The 15,966-nt window shown below is 52.2% G+C and overlaps 1 protein-coding gene across 1 annotated transcript in view; it reads right to left on the reverse strand.

Moving 5' to 3' along the window:
* The window catches only part of LOC105488825 (carbonic anhydrase 5A), a 52,283-nt gene extending 38,088 nt beyond the window's left edge, over nucleotides 1–14,195 (reverse strand). The window contains 2 exon segments of the mRNA XM_011753282.3: nucleotides 4,807–5,004; nucleotides 13,930–14,195. Of these exon segments, the coding sequence (XP_011751584.2) occupies nucleotides 4,807–5,004; nucleotides 13,930–14,068 (337 nt within the window). The 5' untranslated portion in view covers nucleotides 14,069–14,195.
* Nucleotides 14,196–15,966: the final 1,771 nt, after the last annotated feature.

The raw sequence follows: 15,966 nt of genomic DNA on the forward strand, positions 1-15,966 counted from the left end.
CTTTCCATTTCTTTGCTCTCAGTTTAGTCACTGTTTTTGTTTGTTTGTTTGTTTGTTTTGAGACAATGTCTCACTCTGTCGCCCAGACTGGAGTGCAGTGGTGCAATCTCAGCTCACTGCAACCTCCGCCTCCTGGGTCCAAGCAATTCTCCTGCCTCAGCCTCCCCAGTAGGTAGGACTACAGGTGTGCACCACCACACTTGGCTAATTTTTGTATTTTTAGTAGAGACAGGGTTTACCCACGTTGGCCAGGCTGGTCTCGAACTCCTGACCTCAGGTGATCCACCCGCCTCTGCCTCCGAAAGTGCTGGGATTACAGGCATGAGCTACTGCGCCTGGCCAATTTAGTCACTTTTATTTTATTTTTTTTTGAGACTAAGTCTCACTTTGTCGCTCAGGCTAGAGTGCAGTGGCGTGATCTCGACTCACAACGTCCACCTCCCAGGTTCAAGCGATTCTCCTGCCTCAGCCTTCCGAGTAGCTGGGATTACAGGCATGCACCACCACACCTGGCTACTTTTGTATTTTTAGTAAAGATGGGGTTTCTCCCTGTTGGTCAGACTGATCTCGATCTCCTGACCTCAGGTGATCCACCCGCCTCGGCCTCCCAAAGTGCTGGGATTACAGGCGTAAGCCACTATGCCCGGTCAATTTTTGTATTTTTTAGTAGAGATGGGCTTTCACCATGTTGGCCAGGCTGGTCTCGAACTCCTGACCTCAAGCAATCCACCTGCCTCAGCTTCCCAAAGTGTTGGGATTACAGGCATGAGCCACCGCACCTGGCCACTTTTATTTGTTTGCTTGTATCAGGACTCTTGGAAGCAAGTGATAGGAACTTAAACTGATTTTAAAAAGAGGCTTATTAGTACAGGGGTTAACTGGGCTTCAGGTACAGCTACATTCAGATGCCCTGAAATTGGTTTGGGCCTTGATTTCTCCCCTTCTTGGCTTTGTCCTCCCATGTGGACACTTTCTCAGGAGGGCCCTCACCTGCTGTGGGGCACAGCTGACTTTTGCCCGGCCACAGAAATAACCTCTTTAAATACGTCCTAGGAAAAAAAAACTCCTTGGCTCTCATTGGCTGGTCTTGAGTCACATGTCCATGCCTGGCCCAATTGCTGCAGCCAGTGACAAGGATGTTCTGAGAGGCCACGCCCAGGTCCCCACCCACTCCTGTCTCTGGCCCCCCGTGAATGGGAGTCGGGGATGGGCTCCCAAGGAAAACAAGAACGTTGGACCCAGGAGGCAGGAGGATGGAGGCCAAGCCAGCAACACAGCAGATGCCCTTACAAAACCACGGACTGTCAGGATCAGCGGCACCTGGGAGCCTGCTGGCATGAGATTCTTGGCTCTGCCTTGCACCTGCCAAGTCAGAATGTCTAGAGGAAGCACAGGTTGTGTTCTTTTGTGTGTGTGTGTGTGTGTGTGTGTGTGTTGAGAGACAGGATCTCACTGTGTTGCCCAGGCTGGAGTTAAGTGGCACAATCCCAGGTAACTGCAGCCTCAACCTCTTGGGCTTAAGCCTCCTGCCTCAGCCTCCCGAGTAACGGGGACCACAGGCATGCACCACCACGTCCGACTAATTTTTTTTATTTTTATTTTTGTAGGGATGCAGTCTCGTGACCCTCCTGCCTTGGCCTATCACAGTGCTGGGGTTACAGGTGTGAGCCGCCGGGCTGGGCTGACAGGAGTGTGTGCTCTAACAGGAGTGTGTGCTCTAACACACTCTCCAAATGTTGATGCACACTGATGTGTGAGAACTGTCTGTTAGCCCCCCACTAAAATTAGCATTTTATTCACTGATGTGACTATCCTCGCCAGGACCAGGTGCGGGGGGGAAGGGGAGGTCCCAGGGAAAGTTGCGAGGCTGTTCCTGGAGAGGGTGTGCCACACAGACAGGCACGAAGGTGGAGATTCTTGACCTAAAGCAGGCTTTGACTTGTGATCCTGGGGGATAATTACCATCTGCGGTTTTCTTGTTTTCCAGCCTAAAACCTGAGGCTGGGTTCCCTTGGGAATACAGAAACATCTAGATTCCAAGGCACACATGCTGCCACTAGCTAAACAAAAAATAACAAGTGTGCCCTTAAAGCACCGCAGAGATGTCCCTGCTCCACTGTCAAGACTTCTTGTTCTTGCCCTGGGGGCTGAGGGACGGGCCTCCCGCGCAGACCTCAAGGCCTACTGGACACAGCCTCTGCTGGGCTTGAGCCAGAGGCCCGTCTGGGTCCTGGGCCGGCTGCCGGCTCTCCTGGGGACCGACTGTGACCTTGGCCTCACTCACCCAGGGTGCTGGTGCTTCCTCTCTGCGTGGAGCTCAGCTCCTGGTGGCCTCCTGCTGGATTTTTATGGATGTTGGATGCAGATTCTTTAAGGGTGCCCGCTCCCCAGATTCCCTTCTTTGCAGAGCACAGAGTCCCATTGGGAGGCCTCTGTGGTCTCTGACCAAGGAGTTCCCCAAGCCTCTTTTTTCGCATCTGTAAAATGGGGACTGGTTTGTGTCTCCCACGACCGTTGAAAGACTGCAGTTGTGCAAGTGAAGCCCTTGGCAAGAAGTGAGTTGGTGACGGGCTAGAATCTGCAGTCAGAACGGAAGCCAGCTCCTCGCACTGGGTCACTCACCCTTGGCAGTCGCCCCTTCTCTAAGCCTCCATTTCTTCTTACATAAAAGGAGGGTCCCGCAATACTTTCTGTAGTGGCTTCTGTTTCGTGCCATGCTGCTATTCATGGATGGCAGCACTTTTTTTTTTTTTCTTTTGAGATGGAGTCTCACTCTGTCGCCCAAGCTGGAGTGCAGTGGCTCAGTCTCTGCTCACTGCAAACTCCACCTCCTGGGTTCAAGCGATTCTACTGCCTCAGCCTCTCCAGTAACTGGAACCTCAGCTGTGCGCCACCGGCTAATTTTTGTATTTTTAGTAGAGACGGGGTTTCACCATGTTGGCCAGGCTGGTCTTGAACTTCTGACCTCAGGTGATCCACACACCTCGGCTTCCCAAAGTGCTGGGATTACAGGCATGAGCCAGCTCGCCCAGCCTGGCAGTGCTTTTAAAGGGGGTCCGTCCACATACCTTCCTCCTCCTAGTAGTATCAGGATTCCCCTGGGGCCTCCTGCTCCCCACTGTGTGAGGTCTTGGTGAGGACATTAGCCGGGTGCCTGATGCTCCAGCAACTGAGGGCCGGGTGTTGGCTCAAAGTAAGATCCCCAGGCATGTCGGACACACCCGGGAGGAGGCAGATGGGATGCCTGCCGGAGAGGACGTGGGGCTGCGGCTGCGTCGGGGCCCCCGGGTTTGATGATTCCCCAGGAAGAGTCACCGGGTCCAGCACAGAGCCACCCTCAGAGCTAAGCTACGTTCAGCAAAAGGATGCAGAGCGAGATCAGCCACGCGAAGAGGTGCCTGGGCTGTATCTGGAGGACTCCAGGGGAGACACACAGGACAGACTTAATTCTCCCCTAAACCAGCAGCGACAACACGTGTGACGTGTTCTGTACCAGGGCAGCTCACTAGCGACTCAGTGCCCAAGGGTTTATTGGGAGCTGTTCACATAGGCACCTGATACCCAGCACGTGGCCCAATTCCAGACTCGCCACAGGAGGGAGAGCAGGTGTTTGGCATGAAGGCGGCTTACGGTGCCACCAGCTGGTGCTGGGAAAACACCAGGTAGGACCTGACAGCCACCCTGATGAAAATGCAAACATAATAGGCATAGAGAGAACCTTCTCAAACCGCAGAGCATCCGCCTGGAACTTCCGAGAATCATGGTGAAGGTTTGCTGAGATGATCCGCAGAAGCCCTTGGCCAAGCGCTGGAACCCAGTAAGGGCTTGGTGGCTTCCAGGACCTCTCAAGTCACCTCCCAGCCCACCCTGTTCCTCCACCACCGTCTCCCACCTGCATCTCCCTGGACCGCCTGCTATTTAACCCCTGCTCCCCTCCAGGCGCCTCCTCAGTCTGTCCTTCACAGCAGCTGGGGGGTCCATTTAAAAGGTCAGCCAGGGCTGGGTGTGGTGGCTCATGTCTGTAATCTCAGCACTTTGGGAGGCCAAGGTGGGCGGATCACCTGAGGTCAGGAGTTTGAGAGTAGCCTGGCCAACAAGGCGAAATCCCGTTTCTGCTAAAAATACAAAAATTAGCCGGGCATGGTGGCAGCCACTTGTAATCCCAGCTACTCGGGAGGCTGAGGCAGAAGAATCACTTGAACCCAGGAGACAGAGATTGCAGCGAGCTGAGATCACGCCACACACTCCATCCTGAAGGACAGAGCAAGACTCTGTCTCAATAAATAAAATAAAGGTCAGCCAGGTCACCGCCTGCTCAAGCCTGCAGTGATCTCATTTCCAGGCTCCCGACACCCCTGCCCTGCTGTGGGCCCATCTTCCTTGCAGGCCTCTGCCTAGATTATCAAGGCCAGTGTGGGCGTCACAGCCACCACTGCCTTCTGTCCTCCACCCCGTTCTGAGTTCCTCTTCCAACGTGCAAAGTGTTCGCATTTCAATTCGCTTGTCTCTCCCAACCCCTGCAGAGCGAGCCCTGCGGGAAGGGTTTTTCCTTGCTAGGTGCACCTGTGTGCATGCAGGTGCTGGCGGCATTCTCATCTGTAAAGTGAGCACCAGGCTCCGGTCCCCTCGAGAACCTTCGCACCATCCCCCGGGTGTGTCCTCCCCCAAGCGAGTCTCCGTCCCTGCCCCAGCAGCACAAGGAAAGCAGTACCTTCCTGCTCTCCTCCCTCTACTCCGCGAAGCCCCCGATCCTGCTCCCAGAACAACGGGAGAGGAGAAAGCCCTCGAGCCCCAGCTGGCACTTACCTGATGCCTCGGTGACATCGTCAAATTCCACCTGGAAGAGGTAGCCAGTGTTCCAGACGTACAGGCAGGATATTGCGTCATAGGAGACCCTGAGTGGCTTTAGCCGGGGGTCGTAGATGCTGTCCCTCCACTGGATGTTGATGGGAGACTGCCGGGTGCCCCCTGGCACGGAGACTGGGCCCGTCCAGAGGGGGTGCACTGCGGGGAGAGAGAAGGAGACCCTGAGTGAGGCATCAGCTTCATCTCGTGTTTTGGAGGGACAGGGCAGAAACCTGGCCACACGAGACCCCACAGGTCTCGGCTCACGGGAAACTGGCACGTGGGGGCCCCTGGGCAGCTGGGCATGTGCCCACAGCGTGTTCGCCTTCTCCTCTCTTTTCCGCACCACCTGGGGACTCTCTTTCCCACCCGGAAGCAACTCCCTCGGCCTGTGCCGCCCGTGTGGATGGGGTTTTGATTTCTGTGCTGCCGTCGTCACAGAGTGGCCAGGAGAAGTACGGAGAGACCTTGGGGAGGGCAGGTGGACGGAGGAGGGCGCTGTCCGGAAGGCAGGCTGAGTGCAGTGGGGCTCTTGTCTCTCCGGAAGGGTTTGAAACCTCCCTTCCTCCTCACAGGAATCCCACCTAATGGGTCCTGTAGAAACTGGAGCTGCTTTGGAAGTCTCACCCTCCAAGCCCTCTGGCAAGGAGGAAATGAAACCTCCGCGGGGAGAAGATTCAGCAGAGTGGCAGCCCCTCTACCCACTTCCTCGAGGCTCATTTCAAACTGCTTTGATTGTCCTTTTTAAAGTAAGAGCCACTAATCAAAAACAGTTGAGAGGCCAGGAACAGTGGCACACACCTGTAATCCCACCACTTTGGGAGGCGAGGCGGGCGGGCCATCTGAGGTCAGGAGTTTGAAACCAGCCTGACCAACATGGTGAAATCCCATCTTTACTGAAAATATAAAATTAGCTGGGTGTGGTGGCAGGCACCTGTAATCCCAGCTACTTGGGAGGCTGAGGCAGGAGAACAGCTTTAACCCAGATGGAGGTTGCAGTGAGCCGAGATCACACCACTGCACTCCAGCCTGGGTGACAGAAACTCTGTCTCCAAAAAAAAAGCAGAAAAGTGTATGCGTGAAGCAGCAGCTGTCCATGATCGCACCCCACGGTGTGTGTCTGCCCCGCCTATTCTCTGTGCAGTAGCCTTATTCGAAGACAGAGCTGGATTTTTCTTTTTTTTTTTTCCTTAAGAGACAGGGTCTGAAGGCTCCTTGGGATATCCTGCTCTCAAAACCTGAGAGCAGCTTCCAAATACAGAGTCTACAGAGTCCCCTTGTCTGGGGACGTCACCCCGGAGGCCTGGCGTGCCCTGCGGCTCCTGTCCTCACCTTCACAGGCCTGAGCTAAACCAGCTCAGGTTCTCAAAGGGGATTAAATGGAATAGTCTTTTTTTTTTTTTGAGACGGAGTCTCACTCTGTCGCCCAGGCTGGAGTGCAGTGGCATGATCTCGGCTCACTGCAAGCTCCGCCTCCCGGGTTTACACCATTGTCCTGCCTCAGCCTCCCAAGTAGCTGGGACTACAGGTGCATGCCACCTCGCCTGGCTAGTTTTTCGTATTTTTTAGTAGAGACGGGGTTTCACCATGTTAGCCAGGATGGTCTTGATCTCCTGACCTCGTGATCCGCCCATCTCGGCCTCCCAAAGTGCTGGGATGACAGGCTTGAGCCACCGCACCCGGCCCTGGAATAGTCTTTTTTTGAGATCAGGTCTCACTGTGCCGCCCAGGCTGGAGTGCAGTGGTGCCAGTCACCACAGCCTCCAACACCTAGGCTGAAGTGATCCTCCCACCTCAGCCTCCCAAGCAGCTGGGACTACAGGTAAACACCACCATGCCTGGCTAACTTTTTCATTTTTTGTAGAGACAAGGTCCCACTATGTTGCCCAGGCTGGTCTCAAACTCCTGGCCTCAAGTGATTCTCCTGCCTCTCCCAAAGTGAGTCAGGCATCTCCCAAAGTGCTGGGATTAGAGGTGTGTACCACCACACCAGGCGAGGATTTTTTATTTTAATGAACAAGATTTTTACTGTGTATATTATCTTGTAAATTGCCTTTTTTAATTTAACATTGTGAACTCATTTTGTCAATTAAAAAAATATATATATATACAATTATTTTTAATGGTGATACATTTATATTGTACAATTATGACACAATTTTTAAAATCCATTATTTGGTGATGATATTTAGGTTATTTCCAACTTCTTGCAGTTAAAGCTGTGATGAAGTTGCTGTTCTTTCTCTGTATTCTCATCTGAATTATTTTCTTCTTCTTTTTTTTTTTTTGAGAGGGAGTCTCGCTCTGTTGCCCAGGCTGGAGTGCAGTGGCCGGATCTCAGCTCACTGCAAGCTCTGCCTCCCGGGTTCACGCCATTCTCCGGCCTCAGCCTCCCGAGTAGCTGGGACTACAGGCACCCGCCACCTCGCCCGGCTAGTTTTTTGTATTTCTTAATAGAGACGGGGTTTCACCGTGTTAGCCAGGATGGTCTCGATCTCCTGACCTCATGATCCGCCTGTCTCGGCCTCCCAAAGTGCTGGGATTACAGGCTTGAGCCACCGCGCCCGGCCGTTTTTTGTATTTTTTAGTAGAGACAGGGTTTCACCGGGTTAGCCAGGATGGTCTCGATCTCCTGACCTCGTGATCCGCCTGTCTCGGCCTCCCAAAGTGCTGGGATTACAGGCTTGAGCCACCACGCCCGGCCGTCTGAATTATTTTCTTCTTACAAACTCCTAACCACAGAATTGCTGGCTCAAAGGGTGTGTCCAGCAGAAGTCTAGAAAACAAGGATAAAGATGGATAGCCCTGGCTGGGCGTGGTGGCTCACGCCTATAATCCCAGTACTTTGGGAAGCCGAGGTGGGTGGATCACCTGAGGTCAGGAGTTTGAGACCAACTTGGCCAACATGCTAAAACCCTGTCTCTACTAATAATGCAAAAATTAGCCAGGTGCAGTGGCTCATGCCTGTAATCCCAGCTACCTGGGAGGCTGAGGCAGGAGAATGACTTGAACCTGGGAGGCGGAGATTGCAGTGAGCAGAGATGGCGCCATTGCACTCCAGCCTGGATGACAAAAGCAAATTCAGTCTCAAAAAAAAAAAAAAAAGATGTATAACCCTGTTGGAAATGCTTCTCCAGGCGAGTCGAATGGTTAGCGCATTGCTGTGTTTTGTTCTTTAATGAACTTGAAAAATTTTTAAACTGTTATTTAATAAGTAAACCATCAGAGGTCAGTAGAATGTATAATACATGTTTAAGTTAAAAAGTGCTGGGCGTGGTGGCTCACGCCTGTAATCTCAGCACTTTGGGAGGCCGAGGCGGGAGGATCACGAGTTCAGGAGATCGAGACCATCTTGGCTAACACTGTGAAACCCTGGTTCAAGTGATTCTCCTACCTCAGCCTCCCAAGTAGCTGGGGTTACAGGCATGCACCACCATGTCTGGGGAATTTTTGTACTTTTAGTAGAGACGGGGTTTCACCACGTTGGCTAGGACGGTCTCAATATCCTGACCTCGTGATCTGCCCGCCTTGGCCTCCCAAAGTGCTGGGATTACAGGCATGAGCCACCGTGCCTGCGGTGGATACTTAAAGAGAAGCTAGAAATACAGATGTACAGGTAGAGTATACCAATGTTCAGGTGTTGTCAAGTAATTTTTTTTTTTTTTTTAGATAGAGTCTTGCGCTCTTGCGCAGGCTGGAGTACAATGGCGTGATCTCAGTTCACTGCGACCTCCGCCTCCTGGGTTCAAGTGATTCTCCTGCCTCAGTCTCCCGAGTAACTGGGATTACAGGCGCCCGCCACCACGCCTGGCCAATTTTTGTATTTTTAGTAAAGACGGTGTTTCACCATGTTGGCCAGGCTGGTCTAGAACTCCTGACTTCAGGTGATCCACCTGCCTCAGCCTCCCTCCCAAAGTGCTGGGATTACAGCCATAAGCCACTGCGCCTGGCCTTGCCAAGTAATTTTTAAAGTTTTACTCATTGTGCAGTGGGGAAGACACATCTGTGGGCCAAAACTCCGGCTCTCCCCACTCACTCTCCCAGTTACCTGGCATGTTATTTACCACCTTCCCCCAGTCTCAGTTTCTTCATCTGCAGGAAGGAGAATAAGGGAGTAGAATCACAGCAGCTTTGCTGAGAAGATAAGCTCGCTGGCACCCGCGAAGGCCTGGAATGCCTTCCCACGTGTTATAGACAGGGAAGATGCGTTTTCCTGCCCCTGCTTTACAGCGCGGTCACACACGTAACTCGCTAAGTGCTCCAAAGCCAGGACTAAGCCGGAGCTGGGAAACGGTGGGCCCTGCAGCGTCCTGCAGATGCGTTCTGTTCTCTCTCACATGATGGACGACTACAGGCACGGGAGCTGGCGGGCTCTCTCCAAAGAGCCCCTCTTTGGAGAGGCCGGGTGTGGTGGTGCACGCCTGTAATCCCAGCTACTCAGTTACTTGGGAGGCTGAGGCAGGAGAATCCCTTGAACCCAGGAGGTGGAGGTTGCAGTGAGCCGAGATTGTGCTATTGCACCCCAGCCTGAGCAACAAGAGGGAGACTCCATCTAAAAAAAAAAAAAAAAAAAAAGCCCCTTCGAGGCCTCACAAATCTCCTTTGCATCCAACGGGAAGCAGGATTCAGCGCGCTCTCCGCGGTCCCACGGCCGCTGCCTCCCTTCCTCCCTGCTGGGCAAGGGGCGTTTAACACAGCGGCACAGACCTGAATGTAGACAGAACCCAAAAGCCATGGATGCCACGGGGGAGGCGCTCATCTAGGCAGGAGACGCTCATCTAGGCAGGAGGCGCAGGCTTCCCCGGCTCACAGAGACGCAGGACGCGGGAAGAGCGGGTATTTTTAGGTTCTGCTTGCTGAGCTGCACCAACGGGCCCACCAACAATGAAACACCCACGTTGAACTCTGTGTGTGTCACCCAACAAACGGATGGTGGTCATTGCCACCTGCATGGAGGCCACGCCTGAATGCTGAATCGGCTTCCAATCTCTGCACAGCCGATCCCGGTGCACAGCAACCTGGGTTCTGTGCTAACTCAACTAGGGCTCCGATGGGAGGTAATACAAACGTTATCCTCTTTTTCAATCAGTCAACAAATATTTACAGAGGTGCTCCTATGGGTCAAGCCCTGGCCCAGGTGCAGGGGACATGGAATCAAAGACCCAGGGGACCAGTGTTTGCTCCTAATTCACATGGGGGCAGCCTGGAAGGAGACCCTCTCTCCCCGATGCATTCTCAGTCTCCAGGTTTGACAATGGTTCAGCAAATCTCCAATTCCTTCCCCCTTAACCTCCATGGGAGGAGCCATCCCCTCCCCTGTTGTCACTAGGCTTGGCCACCTGGTGACCTGCTTTGACCACCAGGACATGAGCAGACGTGATGTGAGCAGTAGCTTGGAATACACGGGCACCACTGGCCTCGCCCTGTGAGTGCCCGCCCTCCGCTGTGAGAAGAACAGGCCTCAGGTGGCTGCGGAGGGAGGATGAGAGATGCAGTGAGCAGGCCTGGACCCACCCAGAGTGGGGAGCCCAGACCAGCCACACTCAGCCGGGGGGAGCCAAACCCAAGAAGACTTATGCACAACTGAGCAGGAAATACCCAGTAAAATGTCCAAGAATGTGCAGCGGTGTGCTGGTTGGTGTTTAATAAGCCATTCTCCCAGGAAATTAGAATCTTTGATTTCCAGTGTTTGCCAATTACTGTGGTGTAAATATTTTCACCATGGCCAATTTTAAGTTACCAATGTAATGTTGCTGATCACACACTTAGGAATAGATGGGTACTGCCAGTGCACACCCTGAAATGTGACTGGAAAACATGATTAAATGATCCCTAAAATTATTATTATTATTTTTTCTTAGGGTCTTGGTGTGTAACCCAGGCTGGAGTGCAGTGGCCTGATCAGGGCTCACTGCAGCCTCCAATTACTGGGATCAGTGATCCTCCTACCTCAGCCTCCCGAGTAGCTGGGATGACAGGTGAGCACCACCATGTCCAGTTAATTTTTTCATTTTTTTTTTTTTTAAAGAGATGGGTTCTTGCTGTTTTGCCTAGGCTGATCTTGAACTCCTGCCCTTGAGCCATCCTCCCACATCAGCCTCCCAAAGTAGTGCTGGGATTACAGGTGTGAGCCCCCATGCCTGGTTCTAAAATTATCACTGAACGTTTTGTAACTCTTTGACTTTTCTCTCAAGGCCAAACCACCAGTGATTTTTCAATCATTTTTAGTAACGATATTCTTTTCCCAAATGAAATAATCTTCAGAATGCCCATAAATAAAATACAAACATAGAAGGATGAATTCCTTATGATGTTCCAATCTTCCCCGCTTGGCAGAATATTCTGCTCTTTGTGGAACTCTGAAATGATTTGGCAGAGCCCTCTGTTCGCTGGGAACAGATTGAGGACCACGGGGTAAATGGATTTAGGTGCTAATACAGAATATGACTCTCTCTAGCACAAGATGTAAGAGGACATGTTGCCATAGTAAGAAATGGGATGCTACCTGCTGCCCACTGACAGGGCAATGCTTAAATAGACACAGGGCACCCACCTCTGCCTTTGTTAGCAACAGCAGCAGCTGGCATCTAGCGAGGGCTTCCTGGAGCCATGTGCTGTCCCCAGCCTTTGCAGGTCCCACCTCGGACCCTTCTCCCAATGACACTGTGCAGTAAGCACCATTATCAACCCCCTGTTACAGACGACAAAACCAAGGCTGGGGGAAGTTAAGAAAGTCACAGAGGGGATAGCCAGGCACGGTGGCTCATGCCTGCAATCCCAGCACTTTGGGAGGCCGAGGTGGGCAGATGACCTGAGGCTGGGAGTTCAAGACCACCCTGACCAACATGGAGAAACCCTGTCTCTACTAAAAATACAAAATTAGCCGGGTGTGGTGGCACATGCCTGTAATCCCAGCTACTTGGGAGGCTGAGGCAGGAGAATCGCTTGAACCCAGGAGGCTGGAGGTTGCGGTGAGCTGGAGATCGCACCATTGCACTCCAGCCTAGGCAACAAGACTGAAATTAGTCTCAAAAAAAAGGAAAAGTCACAGAGGGGCAACAGCTGTAGGGCAGTGGGGTCAAGATTCCAATCTAGGCAGCCTAGCACTCTTAACGGTCATTAAGAATAAAAGACAGGGGCGGGCATGGTGGCTCATGCCTGTAATCCCAGCACTTTGGGAGGCCGAGGCAGGTAGATCACTTGAGGTCAGGAGTTTGAGACCAGCCTGGCGAAATCCCATCTCTACTAAAAATACAAAAATTAGTTGGGCGTGGCGGTGCACACCTGTAGTCCCAGCTACTTGGGAGGGTGAGTCAAGAGGATCGCTTGAACCCAGGAGACAGAGGCCACAGTGAGCCAAGATGCACCACTGCACTCCAGTCCACAGGTGTGGACCCCAACAGAGGGAATGAGTGCAGCTCGCTGAGAATCTGGAGCAGGCCAGGCTTTCTACATGCATCATGTCATCCTTCCATGGCCCTGGAAAGTCTGGCCACCCCCATCTCCAGATGAGGACATGGAGGCTCGGGGGTGAAGACCTGCCGAGGTTCCACCTCAGCCAGCATCAGTAGCACCGCATGCCTGGGGTCCGGCTCCTAAGCCCATCCTCTTTGGATGGCCCAAACACGGAACGTATGGAAGATCTGAGTTAGAAGAGAACTTGGCAGCTGCCGAAGCAGGCTCTCATTCTGCAGAGGAAGCACCTGAGACCCAGAAAGAGGAAGGGCCTCGTCCGAGGTCACAAGGCACTGACCATGCAGCCAGGAGGGGCTGGCACGGAGCAGTTTCTTGGCACAGCTGGCTGAGTGGTTTATTTGTTACAGGTTTGCTTGAAAGTGTTCTTTGCCGAAAAGTTTAGGAGTGATCGTGACTGGTTAGCGCGGCCCATTCCGCCGGGTCTGGATGGTGAGTCATGCCAGTATGTCCTGTGGGAACACGGACTACCCGCCTGCTCCCAGCATCTCACCCTCCCCAGGACCCCTGAAACAGAGGCTAAATGATTCACCCAAGGTCACCAAATACAAGAGAAACGGAGTGTGGTCGGGCATGGTGGCTCATGCTTGCAATCCTAGCACTTTGGGAGGCCGAGGTGGGTGGATCATCTGAGGTCAGGAGTTCGAGACCAGCCTGGCCAACATGGTGAAACACTGTCTCTACCAAAATACAAAAAATTAGCCGGGTGCGGTGGCGGGTACCTGTAGTCCCAGTTACTTGGGAGGCTGAGGCAGGAGAGCCACTTGAATCTGGGGACCGAGGTTGCAGTGAGTCGAGATCATGACATTGCACTCCAGCCTGGGCAAAAGAGCAAAACTTCATCAAAAAAAGAAAAAAGAGGGCCGGGCGCGGTGGCTCAAGCCTGTAATCCCAGCACTTTGGGAGGCCGAGACAGGCAGATCACGAGGTCAGGGGTTTGAGACCAGCCTGGCTAACACGGTGAAACCCCATCTCCACAAAAAACACAAAAAATTAGCCGGGCGTGGTGCCGGGCGCCTGTAGTCCCAGCTACTCAGGAGGCTGAGGCAGGATAATTGCTTGAAGCCGGGAGGGGGAGGTTGCAGTGAGCTGAGATTATGCCACTACACTCCAGCCTGGGCCATACAGCAAGACTCCGTCTCAAAAAAAAAAAAAAAGAGGCCGGGCGCGGTGGCTCACGCCTGTAATCCCAGCACTTTGGGAGGCCGAGACGGGCGGATCACGAGGTCAGGAGATCGAGACCATCCTGGCTAGCACGGTGAAACCCCATCTCTACTAAAAAATACAAAAAACTAGCCGGGCGAGGTGGCGGGCGCCTGTAGTCCCAGCTACTCGGGAGGCTGAGGCAGGAGAATGGCATAAACCTGGGAGGCGGAGCTTGCAGTGAGCTGAGATCCGGCCACTGCACTCCAGCCTGGGCGACAGAGCGAGACTCCGTCTCAAAAAAAAAAAAAAAAAAAAAAAAAAAAAAAAAAAAAGAAAGAAAAATAGAAACAGATTGGAAATCTGAACCTATCTGGCCTGGACCGTCTCTCCTCTCCTGTCTTGAGAGACCCCATCAGCTAAGACAAGGATCCAGTTGCATCTTGGGAAATTTGAGGCTCTACTTACAAGTGTTAGTGCTGGTTTGCCGTGCACAGGAATGCTGAGAACACCATCGCTCTGGCCTCATTGGACGGCTCCAGAGGGGGGCCCACATCTGCTCCACCAAGCAGAAAGCTGAGGTCTTCCAAGCGTTCCTCCCCGACATCTTGGGTCTGTTCCCACTGACTCCAATCTGAAGAGGGTGATGTTCCCTGCTGTCCTCACTTTGATCAGGACCACTGTGGACTGGCGTGTACCCACCTCTTTTTGTAGAAACTCATCCCAACCCCTGAGCGTAATGGTTAAAGTTCAACCCATGCCTTTCCCAACGGGATGGGTCCACAGGGACAAGTGGCCTCTGCTGGGGACAGGCCACTCAGGTCACTGGGCTTTGATCTGGCAAACAGCGGCACAAATCTGCCAGGGAGCTAGAAAAACTTTACGGGGGGGCTGTGTGAGCACCAGGGGATTACACGGGGCGGGGGCGAGCGGATGAGAGCAGAGTCCCTGTTTCTTTCGTGGTGTTCACCCTGTGGTTTGGGGCTCCGGGACACTCAATAGCAGACACAAAGCCACGGTGTACATGTGAGGAGGGACTGGCAGGCTCAGACGTACAGGAATGGGACTGGCCAAAGTGCTGCTGGGTGGACGGGCTGGGGGAGGAGTCAGCTTCTGTCCACCCACCAGGGCACCTGAAGTCACAGAGCACTTGCTTGCCACAAAATAGGTGCGATTTCAATCATCCTTTTTTTTTTTTTTTTTGAGACGGAGTCTCACTCTGTCACCCAGACTGGAGTGCAGTGGCCGGATCTCAGCTCACTGCAAGCTCCGCCTCCCAGGTTTACGCCATTCTCCTGCCTCAGCCTCCCAAGTAGCTGGGCCTACAGGCGCCCGCCACCACGCCCAGCTAGTTTTTTGTATTTTTTGGTAGTGACAGGGTTTTACCGTGTTAGCCAGGATGGTCTCGATCTCCTGACCTCGTGATCCGCCCGCCTCGGCCTCCCAAAGTGCTGGGATTACAGGCGTGAGCCACTGCACCCGGCCTTCATTTCTTAAATTAGAAGGTAGGAGATCAAGAAACTGCTCCTCTCTGTCTGTTTACAAACATTCTTCATATTTGAACCCAAAATGTTTAAGTCAAACCTTCTTTAATTGATTTTTTCTAAAATGGACCCTGTGTACCCAGATAACCCTTCCACATGCAGAAGATTGAAATTTCTATTCTTATTTTTTTCTCACCTGTTAAGATTTTCTATTTTTCATATGTCCCACAGAGCCCACACTACATTAGTACCTAACACACAGATATAAATGCACATATATGCATGTTCATGGCAAGTGTGTGTGAAAAGCTTTTTACTGAAGTGAGTGAGAGAAGCCTAGAGCCCACCATTCTCTGAGAACCCTCAAATTTCTCTGCATCACTTTTTGAAATAGGGCTTTTTTCTCATGTGATAGAAATTGAAAGTCATTTCTTTTTTTCTCTTTTTTTTTTTTTTGAGACAGAATTTAACTCTTGTTGCCCAGGCTAGAGTACAGTGGTGCGATCTTGGCTCACTGCAACCTCCTCCTCCCGGGTTCCAGTGATTCTCCTGCCTCAGCCTCCCGAGTAGCTGGGATTACAGGCATGAGCCACCACGCCTGGCTAATTTTATATTTTCAGTAGAGACAGGGTTTCTCCATGTTGGTCAGTCTGGTCGTGAACTCCCGACCTCAGGTGACCTGCCCACCTCGGCCTCCCAAAGTGCTGGGATTATAGGCGTGAGCCACTGCGCCCAGCCAGAAATTGAAAGTCATTTATAAATGCACTGACTGCTCTCCACCGTACTCCATGATCTCAAAATGATACACTGTCCATGAAGAAATGCTATTTTAGGTGAAAAAATCAAATAGGAAAAACTTGTATTGGACAAAATCCTTGAAAACACACGGAAGTTTCTGCACAAGTTTTGTTCACAGTAATTTCTTTTGCTGAGCCACTGGGCTTTTTTTTTTTTTCTTCATGGTTTGTGTTTTATTCTTTGACAAATGCTTCTAAAACATCACACTAAGTCAATCTGAAAG

This window comes from Macaca nemestrina, chromosome 18 (genome assembly GCF_043159975.1).
Source record: "Macaca nemestrina isolate mMacNem1 chromosome 18, mMacNem.hap1, whole genome shotgun sequence".
Classification (NCBI taxonomy): Eukaryota; Metazoa; Chordata; class Mammalia; order Primates; family Cercopithecidae; genus Macaca; species Macaca nemestrina.